We start from the raw sequence: 24,475 nt of genomic DNA, 5'->3' as shown, positions 1-24,475 counted from the left end.
GCATAGTGGTGGATGAAATTGTGTCCCATGTCTAAGTTCAAAGATAAAAGAAAAACACTGTCGATATTGAAATTCACTGGAAGGGTTTTCATCTATAAACTCATAATAGATATATTAAAATAAAATATATAGTGTATGTTGAATTAATTGTTATATTTTCGTGTTTATAAGTGAGTCCCAATAAAATATAGGTTTTGCCTAATATCATTTTTGTATTTATGACTTGTTTGCAAAATTATCAATATTAAAAATATAAAATTTGCTGTTATATTTATTAAATCGACAATTTGGATTATGTAACATATACTTTAATAAAAAACGAATTTATTGTATTAAATATAACATAAAATATAATATATGAAACATATAATTATTTTGTATTAATATTATTTTATTATGCTTTCACTTTACTTTGTCGCAGTTAGTGCACACTTTGCTGGCCGCCACTGTATCGGCACGCTTAGTACATGTGCACTTTCACTGGCTGCGTTCGCTCTCATATTCGTTTTCGTTTTCATTGTGTGTTGTGCTTTTAGTTTTTTTTTTGGTGACTTTGCTTTTGCATTTGCGCTGGCACTTTGCTTGCTTGGTATCCTTATCGATTTTCAGCGAAATTTCACAGGCTCACACGGCGCACGTCAGTGGCAGTGCCATGCGAAGATTCACTTGTCGCGCTGAGTTCGTTCGTGTCGTGTTCTCCGCTCAGCTCAGCATAGAACAGCTCAGCACAGCGCAGCACAGCACAGCAGCGAGTCACAGTCAGTCAGTCACACAGTACCAGGAATCGTTATGTAAAGAGATTTCAATAGAAAGTACATAGTATAATACATATAATAATATAAGTGAGTGCTGCTGTGACCAACAAATTATTATTCTGGCATAAAATACTGCATTACGCCCAAAATGCATTAAGTTCAATAAATCCGCATTTGTGATACTATTAAAAACACATCGCGATAAATTACTGAACAATCCGATTAACGCATTAAATACTTTCCCCAAGAAAACGAAACGTTAAACGGGAAAGAAAAAAAAAACGTAAGCGAAAAGGGAAACACGCTGCCAACTTGTGCCGTAACACGGGACATTGAAAAGAAAGGAAAGCGAGAGAGTGAAAAAAAAGTTCCAGGTAGCAGGAGACGACAAAAGCGAAGCGAAGCGAGGGCGAAGGCGCAAGCGAAGGCGAACGAAAATGTAATAGAGGTCAAAAGAAGCATTGATTTAACGTGCACTTTCTTCTGTTCCGTTTTTCTTAACGTCTTTTTTTTGCGGCCATCGTGTGTGCGAGTTTGCGAGTGTGCCAATTGTGTGTGTGTGTCAATTGTGTTGCGTAAAGAATTTGTTAAAAACTTGTCAAACGTTTGATGTTCCATTCACTAGATTAACCCACACACACACACACACACACACATTAAGACACGCGCACGCTTAAACACATACACTTGCAGGCACAGTGGGGCAGTCGCTGCGTTTCTCTCTGCGTGTGTGAGTGTGTGTCAGTGTGGCGCCCATAAATTATGTATGCACATACGTGGCTCCCTATCTCTGTATGTGTGTTTGTGTGAGTGTGCTAAATATTGATGACGAACTACTTACGTACGTCCTTTCGCACAATTGACGAAACTACCACAAACAGCCGCAGCAGCTGAAAGGAAGGAAGCAAAAAAAAATGGCATGTAACGCAGTTCAATATTCAATAAGAGACCAAGCATAATTACATAATCAAATAGAAGGACTCAAAAACTAAAAAAAAACAGAAAACGAAGGAATATATAAGAAAGAAAAGGAAAACGTTACAATAACAACTGAAACAGAAAAGCAAATTATTGCAAAAGCGAAATCAACGTCAAGTTCAGCATTATTTAATCAACGCCCCGGAAACGCCTAAAAGCGAGCTAAACGAAACTCCCAAAAATAGCAAAACCAAAAAGTCAAAACAACAAAAACCCAAAAAGTAAACCACAACCAATGTACCTGCAACAAAGAAATTGAGCAAATTATAAAACACACACACTCATACAAATGCACAAACACACACACACTCACAGACATTGAGACACGCGCAAAGTGAGCGAAAATAGAAGAAGCAGCAGCATCAACTAACGATAAAATTACTGAACAAAATTTAGCAAGAACGAATTACTTTTAAAAATATACAACAAAAAAACAGAAAAAACACCCTCGCTATAATTATTTAAAATACCTATTATATACAAAGAGAAAAGTGCTATAAACAAACCAAGAAATAACAAAAACAAAAAAAACTATATACAAATAATACAATACAATTATATAGAGAAGTTATATACCAGAAAATTCAAACCAAAAACATTCATACTTATATATGCGATTATATATATATCGATGCTATTTATATAATGTAGTTGCCGTTACGCGAATTGTTCAACACTGGATGCATTAACTGATATAAATAGAGCTAGAGCTAAAGGAAACCTCGTAGTTTGTAGGACAAGCGTCTTCTTCATGTAGCGAATCAAATTGAATATACATATATAATCAACCACGCACTTAACGACTAACAAAACTACCAAGTAGTTGCCTCTCTCTATACACATATATACATATACATACATATATGTATATCTATATACAAATTGCTTAGAATATAACTAAATATATATGCATATATATATACTATATATGGATTTATTTTTATAAAGCCGCAACGAACTTCAACTTCAACTCCAAAACTCGACCTAGGCCTAAATTAGAACATAACGCAAAGATAAAACTAAAACTAAAACGAAAACGAAAGCAAAGAAGAAGCAACTAATGCACTAATTAAAGCTAAAGTAAAAAACGTGCAGAACAAGGAGAAGGACAACGCAGTCGCCTCTGCCGCTTCAGCTGCCTCTTGTTGCCGGCAAGCAAAAAAGCTCACGCCTCCAAATTTGCTCGCGTGTTGCTTGTGCTACTTTCTAGGCTACAGTTAGAGAGATATATACACATACATATATGCAAATTTTACCTGCGTTGGGTTTCTTACGTTACACGGCATACGGCTTACGGCTTAGGGCCACGCCCCGGCATCCCAACTCCCGGCTTCAAACTAAGGCCCGTCCCCAGGACCACGACAGCTAAGCTACAGCAACAGCAACAGCAACTACATATATAAATGTATAAGTAATGGTAACACCATAACGCCTTAACTTGACTCACAACTTTCCACAAGACCGCAAAATTCGTTGCGTTCATTAAACTTTCACGACCACGAGACCAAGCATTAAATTGACTACAAGAGCGACCAGGAGAAGGAAGGAGTGAATAAACTACTTGTCGAAACGAAATCATAGCATACTTTTTTGCGTTCGCCTGGATAATACATAATAAGTTCATACTATATTTAAGTGATGCAAACGGAAAGCGAAAAAAGCGAAAGATAACTCGATTATAGCTGTTTCTTGTGATATTCGAAACATATAATTAAACGATCGTGACATAACTGAAAACTAACGTAACCGAAAAACTCTCTGTGTGCTCCCTGCCCTGCCCACCATCCTTCAGTTCAGTTCGCCTGCCCCGCCTATCATCGCCACCAACAAACAATAATAATAATAAATAAAAACTCCACCTAACAAACAAATAATAATAAAGCTACTGACAGCCCCCTAGATGATAAAACAACGTCTATAATCCAAAGTACAAAAGAACACGAAAAACATAAAAGTAAAAAGTAAACCACATTATATAAACTATATACTGTAACAAGCGCCGACAGAACATAATAGCAACATATGGTATTAATATATTAACTCAGTAGTCAACATACGCGTTAAACATAACCTCAAAACCAAAAACAAACCCAACCAACTCATAAGCAATACAACTAGTGCTGTTAACTATTTTAGAGACTACCTTTTAGACCGTCAGTCAAGCAACCAACCAACCAAGCAACCTACTCTACGTTACTCAACACCTCTCTATAACTATAACCCACCAACAAAACGCACACAGTCACTCACTCACACACACACACATTCACTATCTCAGTGGAAAAAAAGCAGTGCTAAATAAGTGAGCGATAAAACAGTAAAACTGTAAAACAATAAAAACAAGCATAGCAACAATACGAAAAACAAAAATCAGTAACAAAACGAAGGAGCAGAAAACTCCCAGCCCTCCTTCCCCACTTAAAACGTTACAAAAAGCAAAAAAAAAAGTGCTCAGCATGCGGGCGATGTGAGTGAGATAGCTATAGTGCGATAGCGAAGCCTAGCGAAGCAACAACAACGAAAAGCAATTATTTTGTTTATGTGTCCGTATATGTCGTCGTCGTGTACTTGTTCTTGTATTAGTTAATGCCAAAAATCGAAACGGAACTTGCACCTACAACACTCAACGACTGAAATAGTGAGTGAGAGAGTGCGAGTGAGAAGGGAAAGTTGGTGCGAGCAAGATAGAAAGTGACAGATATACACCTACACCCAACAAGCAAACAAACAAACAAGCAAGCACACGCATACACATATACAATCACACACGCTGTCGATTACCATATGCAGCAGCAGCAGCAGCATACGATGATAAGTCCCAGAATTGCGCCAGGCGTTGCGACGTTTGCTCTATGCCAATAACAACAAAAACAACAACAACAACAAAGAAAAAAAAACAACAACGACAACTTAAACGTAATACAAATTCAACGTCAGCCGCGACAACAGCAGCAGCAGCAGCTGAGAGTGTGTTCCTCTCTCTCTCTTTCTATCGCTCTGCAAGCGTGAGCGTGTGTGTGCGAGAGTGCGCCTGCATGTGAGCGAACGTGTGGGAGAAGCACGGAGGAAGGCGAAAGTTTTTATATTTTTCGTTTTGGCGGAGCGACGATAAACGATAAACGGTAACCAATTTCGCCGTTTCCATGTGGCGGACCTGCTAAGAGGAGGGGCGACGAAGAGAGTGTGGTGTGGGGGTGTGTGTGTTTGTGTATGTAGCTAAAAGAAAATGCACGTTAAACACACACAGCGCCGAGTCAGCGGTCCTGGAGCATTTGGAACATTTACCAACGACCAACGGTATGCAATTATTTTGAATTGTCTTGAAACCATAATAATATATTACTATCCATACTACTTGTATTACCAAATTGTTGTTCATTTAACGTATGACTGTTACGTTTCATTACCTTTCGTTACGTATCTCGTATACAGTATACAACATGTAAGCATGTACATATGTATGTGTGAGTGTATGGATGTTTCAATGTGTATGCAGATAATATGGGACAAGAAATCCCAACATTTCATTAAATATTTACAAAGTGTGACCGTAAATAATTTAGTGGACTTGAAACATCCTGCAAACACCTTGTGCCCCAGCGCACACGCACACATCGACACGCTTACATGTGCATGTGTACGTGTACATTTTAAAATATTTACATGAATGTATTTCCGTTTCTGTTTCCGTTTTCGTATTTCGTATTTCGTTTTCGTCTACGTTTTCCTTTACGTTTTGAACATTTTGCCATTCTTTTCGTTTGTTTGCTGAGTTTGTTTGTTCGTTTGTTTGTTTGTTTGTTTCTTGTTTAGTTCAACTGTTGGTATTGATTGTTGATGTTGATGTTGTTGTTGATGTTGATGTTACTGTTGTTGTTCTTGTGTTGTTGCCAATCTGTATGTGTGTGCGTGTGTGTGTGTTGAGTGAGCGGGGACAACATCGTGGGACAACACTTACGTTTGAATGTTCAAGTTCTTATTTGCTCCATTATGCTTATTTCCTTTGGCTTGAGAGCACAATTGCAATTGATTTCCGTCCATCGAATCCAATACAAATCCATGCAATGCCCCCTCCCCACCACACAGCACAAGTATGTCGTCCATTGCGGCGGCAGCTGTAGAAAGGAGACTGAGCCTAGCTGGACTCGACTCGGGGGCAGTCATCCGTCACTTAGTCAATGCAATTACGAAACTAGATTAAAAGCCAAACGGCCAACAATGGCGAGTATAGCAACAATAGCAACAGCAACAACAATGGCAAACACGAACACACGACAACGACAACGACAACGACAACGCCAACGACATCGCCAACAACAATGAGCAAGCGTTCGAGAAAATAGTGTCAAAGTACGTTGAGTGCACTTGTACGTAGTGTGCAGAAAGCGTTGCATACACACAGGCGCCATTCAATTACTTGTCCTACATGTGTTCGTATCTGTATGTGTGTGTGTGTGTATGTTTGTATTTCGTGTATTTGTGTTGCATATCCCAATGTACATGTCCAACGACAGCAGCATCAAAATGCAGCAGCGGAAGCATTCGCTTTTACTTCAATGATTAAACCACTGACCGAATTTCGGCTTTCTATGTACATACTACAACATGCATACATATTTGCATTTGCATCTGTATAGTTTCTGTGTGTGTGTGTATGTGTGTGTTGTTATCGTTGTTGCTGTTGCCTGCACATAGTTCCCCACATACAAAGACACACCAACACACACACACATACACCCTATAAAGCAGACAGTCAGAAGGAAAGAGCAATAGATAAACCCATTTTGTTGGTCTTTTTGTGTGTGGAAATCTCGATGTTTCCAATTGAACTAGTTACACATTTTTCTATGCTGTGTTGACAGCAGCATCACACCCACACACACACGCATACACAATAACACTTCTTAGCATACACATGTACATAGAGTACTACTATATATGTATGTGTGTGTGTGTGTGTGTGTGTTGGCCAGCCGGATTCAGCATTGTGTTAGAGCGGAAATTGGCAACTCGTCAGGAATGATGGAAACTGGAATCCGGCTTATCAACTTAGTTTTACGTTTTAGTTTAATTCCATTTCGTTTCATTACCAATCTCATTTCGTTACGTTTGTGTTCCGTTTCGGTTCGTTTCAAGGTAAAAAACCACCAAAAACAAAAAAAGCTGTACATTTGAATTTATGTTTGTCATTGTTGTTGTTGTTTTTACAGAAAACTTGCTTAAAAGTACAAAAGTTGAAATGAACAAAACTTAAAAAACAATCAAAAACCAAATAAAAATAATACAAAAAATAAAAAAACAACCAAAACAGAAGCGCAAGCAAAACAAGTTTTGCTACCAACAAAATATAAACAAAAACAAAAACAAAATCAAAAGAAACAAAGTGAAATCGTAATCGAAATCGAAATCGAAATCAAAAACCAAAAAGAATCAGCGTAAAAACATTCGATTGAGTTTCAAGTATAAGTATTTCGCTGTGGAAGCTAATTTTGCCTACTACTGACATCATCAGTTAAGGTACTGATAAATTTCAAATTTCAAATAGCCACTCTCTGCCTCTCTACCTTTCAACTATTAATCAAAAATACAAATTAACTACTACTACTTAAACTAAAAGTACTTACTACTAATTCTACTATTACTACTACTCTACTACTACTACTTATACTTATACTTAATACTTACTACTTACTACTCTTATGTACTTGCTACAGAACGTCCCCATAACACATTTAATGCTATTTGCTCTCTTCCTACTTTTTCCCCCATTTGCAAGCTATTTTCAATAGTAAACACAATGCAAAGAGCATTTCTTGTTAAAATGATATACCTAATAAATTTTTTTAATAGTTGTATGACGCACTCTGCTATCTCCCCCTTTCTCCCCCTCTACTCTAGCTCATCTCAATGTACTATATATTATCATTATGATTTGCATTCATAATTTGTCCCTTTTTTGTCCCAAATGCGAATGCCAATGAACCTCGTAATATTTAAATACAATAATTCATTGCTTTAATCAAATAATTGCTCGTGTTTTTGAAGCTTGCTTTGCTGCCACCCGCAACCCCCGCCAGATTCAATCAGTAACCACTTTGCCATAACATATAGTATATGTTTTTGTATGGCGTCTGGTCATATTTTAGATTTCTATATTTCACAGTAATTTAATTTTAAGATCAATGACATTAATTTTGAATTGGCATGTCGGTTGATTTTATTGTATTTCCAGCTCAATTTGCAAAATATAAAAAAACTCTGTCGCACACACACACACGCAATAATTTTGTGATTGGTGTTGTTGTTGTTGTTGTGCGTTGCGAAAGTTCTCGCAATTAATGTCCAGTTGTGTCAGAAATAACTGATGGTTCTTTTTATAGACGATGCCATTATAGTACCTATTGTAGTAGCTGCTGACCTTCAGGCAGAATAACCGAAAAATTCCAATTAATTATCGCAGTAGACACTTGACAATGGCTCATTTCAATTTAGCTAGACGACTGATTGATCCTTTGTGTGCCACAAAACCGGTTTTAGTTAAATAACTAAATGACTAACTAAACTATCCGAGTGCGAAGAATACGGAATTAGGTGTCTGTCTCAATTGGAGATATAAATATGTATCTAGCTGTATGTCAGTTCTCCAGAACGTAGCTAATTGAATTATCAATTATACAATATCAAAATTGCGTTCGCATCGAATCGACTTGCAATTAGAGACGATGACAGCGATAACTGTGATTGGAGCACTGTAAACATTTGAACAACTAAAACATGAAAATTGAGTGGCATGTTTAGCAAATTGTTTAGCTTTGATTTGTTCATTAATTTGTTTGTTCCATTTGCAATCGGAATCGCATTGTCATTGCCATTTTCAATATGATTTCATATTTGCATTTCTGATATATAAATGCATTTAATTTCTGCGAAATGCTTTCATTTCATTGTATTGCAATTAACAAATCAATTTGCGCAATTGTTTAAAAATATACTCGACCGGAATGTTGCACAACTTGTGACGCTGCCAACTGCCAACTTCCAAATGTGTGGCAAAGTTCAAGACATGCATAATTAATAATAGACTTATGAATATTTTTGCTAAAATTAGAGCAGGCCAATTGCTTTGTGGTTTCTTTGCACAAAACTCATGCCCGAAACTGGGCAACTCGACAGCCTGACGACAGCGCGAGGGTGGGCAGAACAGTTTGCGGGGTTGTGGTATAAAGAAAAGAGCGTGGAAAAATTAAACTTTTTCAATAAAAAACTTTTTTATTTGCCATTGCGTGTATTGGGATATAGATTGGTCTACTTAGAAATTGGAAAGTTAATAATGAAAAGCTATTCAATAATACACCATATTTAGTTTAAGATGACTATATATGGAAATGTCTCTGTTTATAGATAATAAATAGACTGTTTTTCATTTTGCCTTAAAAGTGAAGTGTCTTTGTAAGAAATGAATACATTTTTCAATGATGTCATTTTGCTAATTGATCTATCATATTTCAACGCTTATACCATATAAGTATTTATAGGATTTGAAATAGGTAAACATATAGTTATAAAACAAAGTGGGTTTCTTTATAAAAACACAGTCTAGCTCCTATTCTTCTACTCTTTTTAGTGATACTACTAAAAGTATAATAAGTATTATTTGCACTAACAACAAGTAGAAAAGCTACAATCAAGTGTACTCGACTATAAGATACCCGAAACCCATTTGCAATAACAGCTAAAGATTGGGTTACTATTCTTAAAATAAACCAAATTAATATATTAAATGAAGACTAAATTATACCGAAGGCTATATTTGGTATATCAATATACTATAACATTTAAGAAACGGTATATTTAGTGTACAAAATATGCCAGATTGTCAATCTTATGCTTTTAAGCCACTCCTGAAACTTCCCTCGCTTGTGCGAGAACATGTACATACAATATCTCCATTATATGGCATATATTCCCATCGCCTCGTGGGCTGCAGTTGCTACTGTAAAATTGATATAATTTCGATAAACGAAATGGAATGCAACAGCAGAAACAGCAGCAGCAGCGACTGGGCGCAATTACGCTTCTCGAATTTACGCTTAATGCCTTCAATTGGCTTTTGAATTAATAATTGAGTCGTATTGTATTTAAAAGGGGGGCCTCACTGTGACGCAAGAGTCCGACCGACCGACCGAGAGACTGTAAGCAAGTCCGAGACCTGACTGACTACCCTCCAAGTCTTCCTCCCCTCCCCTGTCTCTACTTCCCAAGGCAGTCCCTGACCACAAAGCACAATCACCAACACCAACACCAACACCAACAGCAGCATCAGGCATCTGGTATTTGGCATCAACATCAGCATCGCCATCAAAAGACAAATCCGATTGCCCCGAGGATGCAAGCACGTGCTCTCAATGTGAAGGGTCTCAGCCACTCGAGAAGTGTCTCCAATGCGCCAAAGTTGACATTGGAGCAGGTCCCACACTCAATAAAATTATCTGGCCTAAGGTGGACACACCATCAGACCAGCCACTTGGCAATGCTCTTGATCCGGATGCGGCTTCAGGTTGCCCCTCAAACGAAAAAAAAAACGAAAAAAAAGCCTAACGACATTTTGTGTCCGCAACACTTGACATACGTAATTCGAGTATGCCGAAGTCCAAATGAAAAATACATAATAAAATTGACAATAAAAGATCGAAATGTGAAATAAGAAAAGGCAAACTCAAACCCCGAAAACTAAACCTGAAGTTGATGATGTAGCTTAAGTTTTGTGTGTAGTTCGAAGCGTTGCTGTCGCTTTCATTTCAAGTTGAACTTGAAATCGGATTAATGCAGGCATCTCTGTAAATGTATCTGTATCTGTATCTACAGCTGTAGCTGTAGCTGTATCTGTATCTTTGAAGGGCTTTCGTGCGCCCAAATCCAAATGCACAGTCATTTTGCTAATGCACATTACGTGCGCAAATATTTGCCAGCTGGAAACTCAAACTCGAACTCGTATTCAAATTCGATTCGAATCCAAATTCAGATAATTGCATTTGCTGTGTGTACTCTCCGTTTTGTGTGTGCGAATTGCATGGCGTGAGCACTTAATTGAGTGAAATTGATTTTAGTTTGCTCAACGGTTCGATTTTTGCACTCAAATTGCGCGCACACACAGTTGAAGCTAATAAAATATTTGCATTTGTTGACACTTTGCCTAACAAAAAGAGGAAAGAAAGACAAAAAAAATATAAAACAAAATAAATAGAGAAATTTGTCCGTTGTCTCGTTTGCGTGCCAAACGAGTTGAGATTGCGACTGAAGCAGAACCCATCATCGATAGCACCAACCAACTGACTCTGAACAAAAACCAAAAAAACACCAGCATTGTGCTCTCACTCTCCTTCTCTTTTGAATAACTGCCACAATTTGAGTGCACACACAGCTACAGCTACAGCTATAACTATAGTATGGTATGATATGATAGATACTCGGTATCACGCACACTGACATGACACATACTTACTTACTTATTAGCGAAGCATTTGAATTGTTCTTTCTTTTGTTCGAACTACCGAGTATTCATCATACATACATCGCGACATGCGTACATACATTTTCATCAACATTCTTTTTAACAATAGCCACCATAACCACCTCACCGAGCAGTGCGCACAGTGGGCTGCGACCCATTTGCATGGCCCACTTTTTTGCCCTTGAAAATGTAACAGTGCATAACGATAAAATATGCAAATTTCTATAAGCTTCTTCTTCTACCTGCAACCAACCATTCGACTATTCGACCTTACACACGCACACACACACACACATACACACACACACACAGTTTGACCCAGCTCCCCATTTGCATAACAATAAACAAGGATTTTGCAGGCCATAGTCGAGAGAGGAAACTGTATCGTAAAACGCTCTTGCATTTTTCAGATTAGAAAATTGCGAGTTTAAATAACGCATTTAATTATATGAGATTTGAAATAATAGTTGGTTGGAATTATGGATATGACCTTTGTTTATAAACAACTGTGGGGGGATTGTAGTTAGAGATTGAATTAAAAATATGGATTTTAAAGAGTGGAGTTACTTACTAAAACGCAATCAGATTTCTTTGAATATTTTCATGCTGTGGATAGTTTTGAAAGTTATTAACTATGCTAGCTTTTTATGTGTAATCTACTTTTCAATATGATATCCATACCTTTCTTTAAATATTTTCATGATAAAGATGTAGAAATGATTTTATATTCATGTTATTAACAAATAAATAAAGGTGAACCGGCTTTTAAATCAGTCAGAATATTGTAAGATGTGTTCTGTCCTGTGTTTGACAACAAATGATTTCAATAATTTTAGTGTTACTAAAGATCTATTTAAAAAAATGTATTGTAATTTATTGGATGGACATTTTATTTACTTCAATTATGACTAGAGAGGTAGAAATTTGAAGAGACAGATAATTTCAATTCCTTTAAGCTGTCAAGAATTTGATTAAAACCTACAATAAATTATATCTTTAACCCAATCATAATTTGTTCAGCTGCCTTTGTTACGTTAAGCAGAATTCAAAAACTATATTAGTTTAAGTGTTAGCCTAGGCCTTTGTGAAGATCATAGATATATTTGGCACTACAACTTATTATTCTATTAGCTCTATCTAAATTACAAGATCAGCTCTGCTATAGTGTACAATGGTGTGGTATAATTTATGAACTCGATGCGATGGCCAAGGGCAATTTGCGGGGGCATGTCAAACAAATGAGTGGGGAACGCAGATTGCTGTATTGCGGTGCTTATCTTATCTGTTTTGCTTTTAGGAAAATTTGATTTAGACCAACTTCCGTTCAGTTCGAGTTTGGGGGGAAAAAGAGGTCTAAGGTTACGGCTATATATCTTTGATATTTGCACAATGTGCGGCGGGATTTGCTTGCAACGTTTCTGTACACACTTGGATACTTGGCTTGACTGTGAGCGTGTATCCGCAGTAGCTGTATATACATACATACACATATATATCTCTATATCTATCTCTAGTTGAATTTGTTTGTATCTCTATCTCTATCTGAGTGCCATGCGTGTTTCTATACATTAATTTAGTTCAATTTTTCGCGCGATCAAAAGCAGATGAGCATGTCGGCTGGTCTGGCCTGGCCCATTGTATATATATTGCTATAAATATTTACTTGTGTATAAATTATTGTATCATATGTACCCAGCACTTATGATGAACTCACATTGAGCCATTCAGTTCAAGCTCAAGCCTCCATGTCACACCACCTCCCAAGCCTCCCACTTCCACTTCCACTCCTCACTGCTCACTCTCACTCTCTTCTCTATTCAATTCTATTCCTTCAGTTCTGTTTGGAAGCTCAGAAACTCACACAATTGCACAATCAATATTTATAATTAACAACAGAGTTCTTTTGTTTATTTGTTTGTCTCGCGGCGTGTGTTTTCCACACCGTTTCCTGCTCACTTTAGCGTAGCATCTCTCTTTCTCTCTCTGTCCACTTTATGCCCCACTCTCCTTGATCTTGCGCCCGTTTTCCAACCCCTTCACCCCCACCCCCGCTGCACATTTGTACTTTTCGTTGTTTTATTTTCTTTTTTTGCCAATTTCAAATAGATAAATTTGTGTGTTTGCCGGCGACTGTCGCCATTCATTCTGTATCATTTACCCGGTTCTCATTCTTGTTTGTCTGTGCCTCTTGTAGCGCTAGCCGAGACAACTTGTACCCCGACGATCAGCAGCAGCAGCATCACCAGCAGCAGCAGCAGCAGCAGCAACATCAGCAGCAGCGTCACTCGCATTCACATCAGCATCTGGTGCGGCAGTCTCTGGTCAGCCTCAGCTACGCACAGGCGGGCAGCAGCAGCAACTCCGCGACAGCTGGAGCCGGGTCGATTCCCATCCACTCGCACTCGCAGTCGCATTCGTCATCGGTGCGCAACAGTCCGAGTCCCAGTCCAGCGGCTGATCAGCATAGCTGCAGCAGCGGCAGCGTTGGAGTCGCACTTGCCACACGAAGTCGCCGCAGCGAGCAAACAGCTCGTGACAACGACAACGACGACGACGACGCGGACGCCGACGACGCTCTTGGTGTCTACGGTGGCATCGGCAGCGGCGGCGACGGCGACAGTGTCTCGCTGCTGAGGGGCGCCGCTGGCTTGGGCCAGCTGGGCTTTGATGAGGCACGAGCGCAGCGGCAACGCAGCAACAGTCGGCTATCCAGCGGCATCTCAAAGCAAAACTCCTGCGACAGTCGCAGCGGACTGCGTATCATCGATCACAGTCACAGTCACAGCCACAGCCACAGCTACAGTCACAGTCCGGTCAGCTGTGGTACACAGAGTGTGAGCAGCACTGGCGGCCAATCGGCTCTGTACGATGCCTGTCACGAATACACACGCAGCTTGAGTGCAGCCCCAGCCACATCTGACATTGCAACAGCAACAGCAGCAGCAGCGGCAGCGGCAGTTGGCGGCAGTAATCTTGGTGGTGGCACAGCGACAGCGAGTGGACTGCTTAAGAGCCATTACAGTGAACAACAGCTATCGGAGCCGCATTTTACCAATCTCAATCTCAATCTGAACAGCGACTACGATACGGGCAGCGACAAACAGCAGCTGGTGAATCAAACGTACATCTTCAAGTGCATTGCGAATAGTCCATCGTTTCTGCGCACCAACAAGATCAAGGAGCAGTCGAAGAAGCTGCGCAATCTATCGCTCAAGACACGCACCGCCAAAAAGAAGGGACAAATCATTTCCAAATCGAACGCGGTGTCGGATAACTCGTTGCATCCGGGTGATAAGTATCTGAATCTGTATCTCGTTGAGAAGAAGCATTCACTGCAACCGCAAGTGGTCAGCACAACGAATCCAGTGCCGGCATCAATCTCCGCACCCGGTTGCTCCACTTCCTCCTCATCCTCGGCAGCGGCAGCAGCAGCGGCGTCACGACAACAACAGTTGCCGGCGCTATCGGCGGTTGCGGCGCGACAGCAGCAGCTGCTGCTCAACGGTTCGCTGAAGAGCAAGACGAAGACATTTCCGGCATATCGGGCGTCCGTGCGCAGCGAGAGCGACGACAAGGAGTATCGCGGCAGCGGTGGTAGCAACACCATACCAACGACGGGCAAAAGTCCGCCGGTGCCGCATTCGCTGGCGGCCAAGATCAGCGGCAAGAACTGCAACAATCTGCTGCACAACGCCGGCAACAAGCTAAGCGTGAGCAGTAATTCATGCCACAAGCTACATGCCCACAGTCATCAGGGCCAGGGACAGGCACACACGGCGTATACGCAACATCTGGCCTCGTCACCCAAGAGTTCGGTCTCCAGCAACGGGCATCTAAACAAATACTGCCTGACGGACATCACACGCCGCAAGGCGGAGTTTAATCGCCAGCTGAGCGCCCCCACGGATTACACGCATCATTCGTCCAGCAACGGTTCGCAGCAGGGCTCTGAGGCGGCCAATGAGGCAGTTGGCGAGTCAACGATCACAGTAGCCAGCGCTGGAGTGTTGGGCCAAGGACACGGCCAGGGACACGCACACGCACATGTGCATGCGCTCAGTGCTGGACAGGCATCGACAGCGCCGGCAACATTGAAATCGCTGCAACTGCACAACTTTGGTGTACATCATCAGCCAGCACGGCCCACGTCCACATCGTGCACCAATAGCTTCAATCGACGTCACATACGACGGCACAAGAGCAAGCTCAGCGAGCGGTGAGTTTACCCTGACAACAAACAACAAACAACAAACAGAAAAAACCCTCAACTACACATACTTGAGAATTCTTATCACTAGCATTAACCAGTTACCAGTTTTTGCCCAGTTCGCTGGCGAATTACGCATGCAAAGCGTCGACGCGACGTTGTTGTTGTTGTCGTCGTCGTCGTCGTTAAGTTCACGTCTACCGGTTTCGGTTTTTTTTTTCTACCTTCGCTTATCGTGTGCGGCATTTGCATAAAGCCATCAGCATCGTCTGAGTGTCTGCTGTTTGGAGTCTGAATCGAGTCTGGGATTACTCTGGGAAGAATGGCCGCGTAATTACCGAAATACCTCGCGAACAGTCAAGTTCAGCACGTCGCGTTGCGCAGTTTCAAATATAAAAACGGTTGGCAGGATCGTTTCAACGTGCAATCGATTGCCGCGAGTATCGCACACAGGATCTATCGTTGCTGTATCGACAGCTGTATCGATAGTTGTGCAGTGACCGTGAATTTGATATTGAATTGGATATTCAGAATTGTGTTGATTGTTTGTTGATGCGGAAAACTCCCGGCATTATTTATTAGCATAATAGTTTTCGCTTCCCAGTGACTAAGTTCGCGCGCAATTCGTTTAAAACGAATCTATAATTTATTGCACTAGATTGTTGCCTTTGTTCTCGCTCGCTCTCTTTCGCTCTGCAACTATTTATCTGTTCGGTTCGCGAAGCTGTTGCCGTTGTCGTTGTTGGCCTCTCGCCACCCGGTAGACCCGTTAGGCCAATTCATTTACATAAAATCTAGAGGTAATTTGGTGTTGATGATAGCTTTTCGTGCTTTTATTGGCGTCAATTTTTGTTTTGTTTTTAAGAATAGCAAGCAAACAAATTATAGTCCGGGTATAATTTGCGGCCGATGCTTCGCGTTGTATCGCACAATCAATTAAAAAGCAACGCAGCACACACACTGACATACAAACGTACACACAACAAAATATTTGTTTTTATTTATTTATTGTGCAACAGGCAGCGAGAGTGCCTCAGAACAGGTTATCAAGTCGCCTCAGCAGCACAGCTTCAGACAACTTTGAAGCAAAATCTAAATTAACTTACGAAAAAAAAACCACACACATACACGTGCAAAGAAATAATAAAATCACAAAAAAAATACGGCAGCAACAGCAGCTGTCAATGTAAAAAGAAATCAACAACAATAATGTGTTTAAGTGTAGCTCTAGAGCTTTGAGTCTTTGAGTGTCGAGTTGTGATCAATTATTTAATTACGCGCACAAATTCCCTTTTCGGCATCTCGTGCGATCTCTCGATGTCAATCGCGATTGTGATCGCGATCTCGCCCCGGGTTTATTATCGATTGCCACAAATTGAAAGTCGAGGTAACAAACAAGCGAACATAACTGTAAAGCAATCAACAAGCAAACAAAACAAACACCAAACTGGAGGACGCTCGCGAGCCGCGCAACACACAAGCAAACATATGTATGAACGCACGACTCACACACGACACACACGACGACGCACACACGAATCGTTTCTCGGAATCGTTTTTGGTTTCGGACTCTCTCGCTTGATATTCGGAGTGTTTGCCGGCGTTCGCTGGCTGCGAATTGCGATAGCCGCCGCTAGTTGCGCTCGGTTAGCGCGATTGTAATAACTTGGAGAAGATAAACGACGGTCTATATGGTTCGGTCTACGACGGTTCATGGAGTAGAGTGCCCACAACTCAAAAGTAATATTTTTTTTGCGCGCCTCGCACGTTTCGCAACAAAACAGAACGCAGCGATAACAAGAACAAGCATCTGACTTCGGTCGTCAAATTGCTGCCAAACAGCTGCTTGAACACGTTTTCAATTACAAGCTGGCGACAAAAATTAACGCAAACCACAATTAAAAGCGCAATCAAAACTGAAACTGATATTGATATTGATATTGATACTACGAACTGTCAAGTTCAGCAATAATGTGCATACATAAATCACATGTATGCTGTGTGTGTTCTACAGTCGCGTATATTTGTCGACCAGAAACCGATCGTGATAATATTGAAAAAATGTTTTGTGCTTTTCATTTGTGGTTTTTGCCCGCGCAGCAAATTCTATAGTGCATTTCCCCTATTTTCCATTTCCAATTACAAAGAAATTAATTATAGCGCGGAAAAAAGACTACTAAAATTTTTTAATAAATTCATTAGTTTAATGCGAGTGAAGATTAAATTAAATCAGCTTCATCAGGCTTAATTAAAACGAAGCTTTCCCATTTAAAAAAACTACATTCAATTGAGTGTGAACAACGCAGAACGAAGAGAAGTGAATAGAGAACTTAGTATAGTGCAGTGAAACCGTGAGCAGATTAACAAAAATAACAAACAAAAAAAGTGTGTACATAAATAATAATACAACATAAAGAAAGAATACAACCAAACAATAGGCATTCCATCAGATCACAAACACACTTCACGCGATTTCGTGTGTCAATAGGGCAACATTTCCGCAAAAAGCCAGAAACTGAGAAAAAGAGACAGAGTCGAGAGAGAGATAGTGTCTCGGAGAGAGACCTTAACAATCACCGAATGCAAGGTGAGATCTGGATCTATAAACATAGCTCGGATCAAGTGCGTGTGCATCAATTAAACAACAAAAAGCCCCGACATAAAACATAAACATACTTTCACTGCGATTACTTTACAATACATAGGAATTTGTTGCAACTATATATTGTATATAGTACTTATATTTATTGGTTTCAGTGTAAACATTGTGTTTCAACAGTTATTATTGTGTTATTATTATTGCAGTTTGCTAAACGGCGATAGCGAGGAATCAGTACGCTGCTCGTATTGCTCCGTATTGAATGTGAATGAGAACGACTTGCGAATTTCATTTGAAAACACCTGCACCGACTCGCTGGTCACCGCTTTCGATGATGAGGCACTGCTAATATGCGACCAAGGAACCGAAATGGCAAGAGCAAAGGTTTTATTAGTACTTGTAGAGCCAGGGACTTCATTCACACTTAATTGATCCCTTCAAAACTGAGCTGAGACATCATCATCGTCATCACACTTAAACAAGATTATTCACGAGTGCAATTATCACTCACTTACCCACTCACTCACTCACTCGGTCGTATAAATAGAGCACACACATTACACTTGTTGTTGACTTAATAATTGAGAGGCAGCTTTGAATCAGCTTTGAATACCACTAACATCACTTTTGGGATTTTTCCTTTCCTCCTCCCACTCGCACATACGGATGGCGCAGGTACACTTTGATGATGTGTCGTTGTACGGCACTCCGAAAGAGGAGCCAATGCCCAACATACCGATAGTCTCGGAAAAAGTCTCGGCGAATTTCCTAAAAAGTCAATTGCAATCATGGTTCCAGCCGACGGACAATCGTCTGGCCATGAAATTATTTGGCAGCCGCAAGGCTTTGGTCAAAGAGCGCATACGTCAGAAAACTTCCGGACATTGGGTCATACACCCGTGCAGTTCATTCAGGTAAGCAAAAATATCGTATATGAACTATTTATAAGATACAAATTTTTGTAATTTTCTTGAAACAGGTTTTACTGGGACCTTTGCATGCTTTTATTATTAGTAGCAAATCTTATTATCCTGCCAGTCGCAATATCATTCTTCAACGATGATCTGAGCACACGATGGATTGCCTTCAACTGCCTAAGTGATACTATTTTTTTAATAGATATTGTAGTCAATTTTAGAACAGGTAACGTACAGTCAACAGTCTTATAACTACATCCATTTAATCGATCTTTTCTTACATATATTATATTTAATAACAATTTGCAATTTGCAGTTCGCAATTCGCAAAATAATGAAATTCAAGTGTGCTAATTTTCCAATAATAATCGCGCACACATTTTTGTGTGTATGTTTGTGGAATTTTTTATATGTGTTTGCTTGTGCAATTACAGGAATTATGCAACAAGACAACGCTGAACAAGTAATATTGGATCCAAAGCTTATAGCTAAACACTATTTAAGAACCTGGTTTTTTCTCGATTTGATTTCGTCGATACCATTAGATTATATATTTTTAATTTTCAATCAAGTAAGTTATTTGTATTTAAGAAACAGTACGCAACATTTTGATTAAGATTATGAAATTGCAGGATTTCTCTGATTCTTTCCAAATCTTGCATGCCGGACGCGCTTTGCGCATCCTGCGTCTAGCTAAATTACTTTCCTTAGTTCGCCTGCTGCGTCTGTCTCGCCTTGTGCGCTACGTATCGCAATGGGAGGAGGTCTATGTAAGTACACACGGTTCAATTTTGGCAAAACACTTTACATTTTTCTTTGCATAGTATAACTACGTATGTGTACATATGATTATTATGTACTTTTATATACATATATTTGTTTTGAATTTCTTTCTTTCGTCATATTTGATAATGTTTATATACGTATACTTAATATTTGATATTGACTTTCAATTTCAATTTACAATTTCGTCCATTGTTCAGTTTAGTTTTTCAATCGGTTACGTTGATTATTCTCAAATCAGTTTTGATTTTGCCACAATATGTTGTGACCTTTAAGATCGACGTATGAATCTCATTGCTGCAATACATTCCACACCGAAAAAATGTTCGAAAGAGTCGAAAAGAGCCTAGGTCTGGGTTTAGGCTTAGTACAGACAGTCAGTTGGACAGTGGCCAGAGAGTTGTCTATCTATGTAGTCCAAAGTGCTCACTCTTCTCGAAAGATAGCAAAAACAGAACCAGAACAAAAAAAAATAAAAAAAAACAACAAACTCTACATTTGATTAACTAGTTTCATATGGCGCGCAAAATGTTCAAACTATAAAAATTTCAGTTGTTATACAGAACCTTAGTATACTCGTACTATGTGTGTGTCTCTTTGATTTCACTTTACGTTGTGTTTTGATTTATGTTTGTTTCATCATTATATATATATTCTACCTATATTTAAATATATATATATATGTACTGAATGTACCAATCAATATAAATGCGACCAATTCTTCCTGCCGTGCTGTACAATAAAAGCCCAACCAAGCCCAGTTTTTTTTTTTGTAAATTTTCCATCAAGTAATTTGTACTTTTCCGCCAACCACAAAAGAAATAAATATAAATATGTTCTATTTGTTTTTTTTCGTCAACTTGTGTTGCGTTGCATTGCGTTGCGCCTCCAAGCCCTAGTCCACAGTCCATGTCCACGTCCAAAACTCCTCAAGCTGGCCATAATAAAAAAAACAAAATCAAAAAACAATAATAACAACAAACACCTCACAACACAGCGCCTCTTCTCAGCCGCTCAACTCGCTCGCGATTCGTTTCAATACTCGATCGTCAATACTCAATGCTCAATGCTCGTAAACATTTTTATTATTCACCATGTCAAAGCGCCCGCTACGCTTGAACCTTCGCTCGATCGCGGCAGGGCGAGGGCGAGGGGAGAAAGTGATCTTCTTCAGTTGCTTTCTTTCATATACGTATATGTTTGGTCGATTCTTTTCCGTTTCTTTTTCCCATTTGATTTTCAAATATAAATATTGTATATCTTTTGGAATTTCATGTCTTCTTTTATCATTTTGGTCGATCTTGATTTTCTTGCTGTCTTTTGATGCACTCCAACAACAAAAAAAAGCCAAATCTTCATTGCACTATGTACAAACAAATCTTTGGAGTCTTTTTTTCCTAAGTCGAAGTACCACAACTGAGAAACATTTCAAACATCTTCAAGTGTTGACAAATGCTTTTTCTCCACAACCAAACCAACTACTACAATAACAACAACAAAACACTTTCTTGCGCAACGTCACCCAAAAAATTATTAAAAAACAAAACAAAACAAAAAAAATAAGTAAATAACGTACAACAGAAACTTCAACTTGGACTCTGTTTATTGTTTTATGATTGTATACATACATATGTATTTATTTTTGAAAACAAAACCAAATATCTATGATGACATTTTCGCCACGCATACAAAAAATAATAAAAAAAATCAACAACAATTTGCTTATCAAAAATCAGACTAAGAAACAAAACAAATCAACAAAAAACAAGAAACTATTTTAAAATTAACAAACAAACAAATCTTAGAAATGATGAGGGCCTAAAATACCTGTGTATATATATGGTTTTTAGATTCTGCAGAATCTACAGAAAAAAAGTGCTGATCGCAGAGGGAGAATGCACAGAAAAGACAAAGATGGCTTGACAAAAAGCAACCTAATTCTCAAGGTAACAACCAAATACAAAACCAAAACATCTTTAAAATTTTTAAGAACTATAAACAAAACAAAAAAAAATTCAACACTATTTAAAAAAAAAAAACAAAAACAAATTCAATTTTTTGATAAACAAAAACAAAAAGCCTTGATTGATTGACATTATAATTATGTATTATTGGTTGGAACATAACTCACATTTGAGATATGATTAAACCAAAATTGAGTTTTAGTGCATATTTCGTTCGTTCGTTGGTTCGTTCGATTGTTCGATTGTTCGTTGATCATGTTTGCTTGATTTTAATGTTCGTTCGTACATTCTGTAAATTTTCTAAGACTGCCTTTTTATATACATATTGATTGATTGATTGATTGACATACTACATACATATGTTCTTGATTTGAAGCATCAACAAAAAAAAAAAAAAAAAAGTTAAAACGAAAAAAAAAAAAACAATAAAAATCATATATGTATCTGCACTTCGGTTGGAATCGAAGCTGGTTTTCATGCACTTCACTAGGTGTGGGTTATAGATGGATAGTCCATGTCCGATCTGTGTCCGATTCCTTTTGAAGGCGAAGCTTATAGACTATATACCTATAGACGTAGGCTTCATGCATGAGCATGTCTAGATTCGATTTTCTTCTTAGCCAACGATTAGTTTTAGTACAACTAGCTTTAGTCCTTTTGCTCTCTCTCTCTCTTTTTATTATCAACCATTTGTAAATAAAACAAAACAAACAAACAAGAAACCCCCAAATGACATCTGTCTGTGAAATGCATTGAGACGCTTAGGTGAAGATTTCCGAATAAAATCAAAACGCGAATCCGAGTCCGAATGCGAATGCGAATGACAAACAAACAACACATGTAAAATATAATAATGAGAAAACGGTATAAATACAAAAATAACAGTTCTTATACTCTATACATAGTTTGTTCAATGCTTTTTGCTTTACCACTTGGCAATACGATTACAAAACATTAACTACAAAAAAAGAAAACAATATAACAAAAACACATCAATGATATGGTCTGCCAGTAAAATAGAACTCGTAAAATAGCGCCCCATATATTTGTAGTTGATTGATGAATTGTATATATGCATACAGACAATTACCTACATATATATATATATAAATACATACGATATCGCAGCAACAACCCATCTACAAAACAACAACAATAACAACTCGTACTCGACCTAATGTACAAAATGCCAAAGGTTGCTGCTGCGACTGCGAATTGTTTGAACGTTGCTTTTGCGTAAGCTTGTTGGCCAAAATGCTGCACCCCACTCACAGAACACAACAACAACAACAGTAATATCAATAACTGCCATTACAAGAGCAAACAAATGTAATGGTAAGCGTAGCAGCAAGCTGCAAATGTTGCTAATTGAAAAGTACTGAAACACAATTGAACGTTTTGTATAGCATACTTATTTGGGCAAATGCAAAACTCGCTCACACAGTACAGTAATAATAATAATACTTGCTATCTGTAATACTTGCTACTGTCACAACAACAACAACAACAAACAAACAAACAACAAGCAGAACAAGAACAACAACAACTACAATACACGTTTGATTGATATCGTAATCAATGCTTTTGCTTTTGTTTTTGGCGCCATTTTGTGCTGCGCGCTTTATTGCCTCCTACTCTCTCCGCTACTACGCTACTCTCTACTACTCTATTCTCTACTCTACTCTCTACGCTACTCTTCTCAACTGTATTTAGTACAACTGTAAAGCTAACTAATTTAACTCTGCTACTGTTGCCAATTACTTTACTTATTTTTTTGTGTTTGGTTTATTCTCTCCTTGCGTTACGTATACTTGATTTTGTTTACATGGTTATGGGTTCTTCTTTGGTTCTCTTCTCTCTTTGGTTCTTCTGTTGTACAAAGATTTCCAGCTGAGATTCGCGTGCCAATCTTCTTCGTTTCGTAAGTCTGTGTAAAATGTAAAAGGCCAAGAATCCATGCACCAATGCATTGGTGAGCTGTGTCTTCAAAGTCCAGGCAACTTCCCATATCTTGTAGTTCACCTGAACACACACACACACCACACACACAACCAAAGAAACAACTGAAACTTGAATGCAATTTTACTCTCTCTCTCTCTCTCTCTCTCTGTCTGTCTCTCACTCCGTTATGGTTTATCTTTTTTGTTTAATTTCGTTACGTTTTGTTGGTTTGTTCCTTAATATTCTGTACAGAAAAAATGTAGAACTAACAACTGAGAATTGAAAAAAAAAACAAAAACCAAAAACAAAAATGCTTCTCGTTGTATAATACTTTGGAATACTTGAATAATTTGAACGTTTGAACGGCTTAGTGAGCATAATTATATATATTTATCATACTTACTTCCATATACCATGCTAAGTATCTACAGTATTACTTATTTTGGAATTGAGCAAAAGTTAAGATGAGCACTTGTACCATAATAGCAGCTGATTTGCACAAAAAAACAACAAACAAAACAAAAAACAAAACAATGTAGAAACTGGTTTGATTGATTGCTCTCAGGTTGTACTACACTGTTGTATTGCCTAACACTAGACTCACATACAAATTACTATAATATAATATAAATATATCTTCTTTTTTTTGTATTCTTTTTTTTTGGTATTTCGTATACTATCGAATTCTATATTGATTGATAGCGATTTTCTCTCTGCATTTTTAGAACCAGCCTTTTTGAGTGTGTGTCGGGGCAACAAACTGCTAGCTTATACAAAAACAAAAAACTAACAAACTAATTAAGGCGTTTGCATACTTATT

General features: G+C 38.6%; 1 protein-coding gene and 1 long non-coding RNA gene across 13 annotated transcripts in view; one reads left to right on the top strand and one right to left on the bottom strand.

The window, feature by feature from the left end:
• The first annotated feature begins 1,189 nt into the window (after window positions 1–1,189).
• Window positions 1,190–24,475, top strand: part of LOC133844336 (potassium/sodium hyperpolarization-activated cyclic nucleotide-gated channel 2) — a 28,143-nt gene continuing 4,857 nt past the window's right edge. The window contains exons 1-8 of one of the 11 annotated variants that reach the window (XM_062278269.1): window positions 1,190–5,030; window positions 13,439–15,460; window positions 18,257–18,434; window positions 18,726–18,964; window positions 19,030–19,193; window positions 19,402–19,538; window positions 19,585–19,737; window positions 21,601–21,696. In XM_062278269.1, the coding sequence (XP_062134253.1) occupies window positions 4,960–5,030; window positions 13,439–15,460; window positions 18,257–18,434; window positions 18,726–18,964; window positions 19,030–19,193; window positions 19,402–19,538; window positions 19,585–19,737; window positions 21,601–21,696 (3,060 nt within the window). In that variant the 5' untranslated portion in view covers window positions 1,190–4,959. Of the gene's footprint in view, window positions 5,031–13,438; window positions 15,461–15,800; window positions 16,252–16,970; window positions 17,192–17,241; window positions 18,039–18,256; window positions 18,435–18,725; window positions 18,965–19,029; window positions 19,194–19,401; window positions 19,539–19,584; window positions 19,738–21,600; window positions 21,697–24,475 lie in introns of those variants that run through there. The other 10 variants (XM_062278271.1, XM_062278270.1, XM_062278272.1 and 7 more) reach the window with 10 other exon arrangements.
• LOC133844343 (uncharacterized) lies at window positions 23,809–24,297 on the bottom strand. Of its 2 annotated transcripts, none has more exons than XR_009894599.1 (2): window positions 24,059–24,297; window positions 23,809–23,920 (listed from the first exon to the last, which is right to left on the bottom strand). It is a non-coding gene; the product is annotated as an uncharacterized LOC133844343 (long non-coding RNA). The 2 variants fall into 2 exon arrangements; XR_009894598.1 differs by having other exon boundaries at window positions 23,809–23,899.

The sequence above is a fragment of the Drosophila sulfurigaster genome, chromosome 3, assembly GCF_023558435.1.
Source record: "Drosophila sulfurigaster albostrigata strain 15112-1811.04 chromosome 3, ASM2355843v2, whole genome shotgun sequence".
Taxonomy (NCBI): Eukaryota; Metazoa; Arthropoda; class Insecta; order Diptera; family Drosophilidae; genus Drosophila; species Drosophila sulfurigaster.
This window is presented reverse-complemented; position numbering and strand designations above follow the sequence as displayed.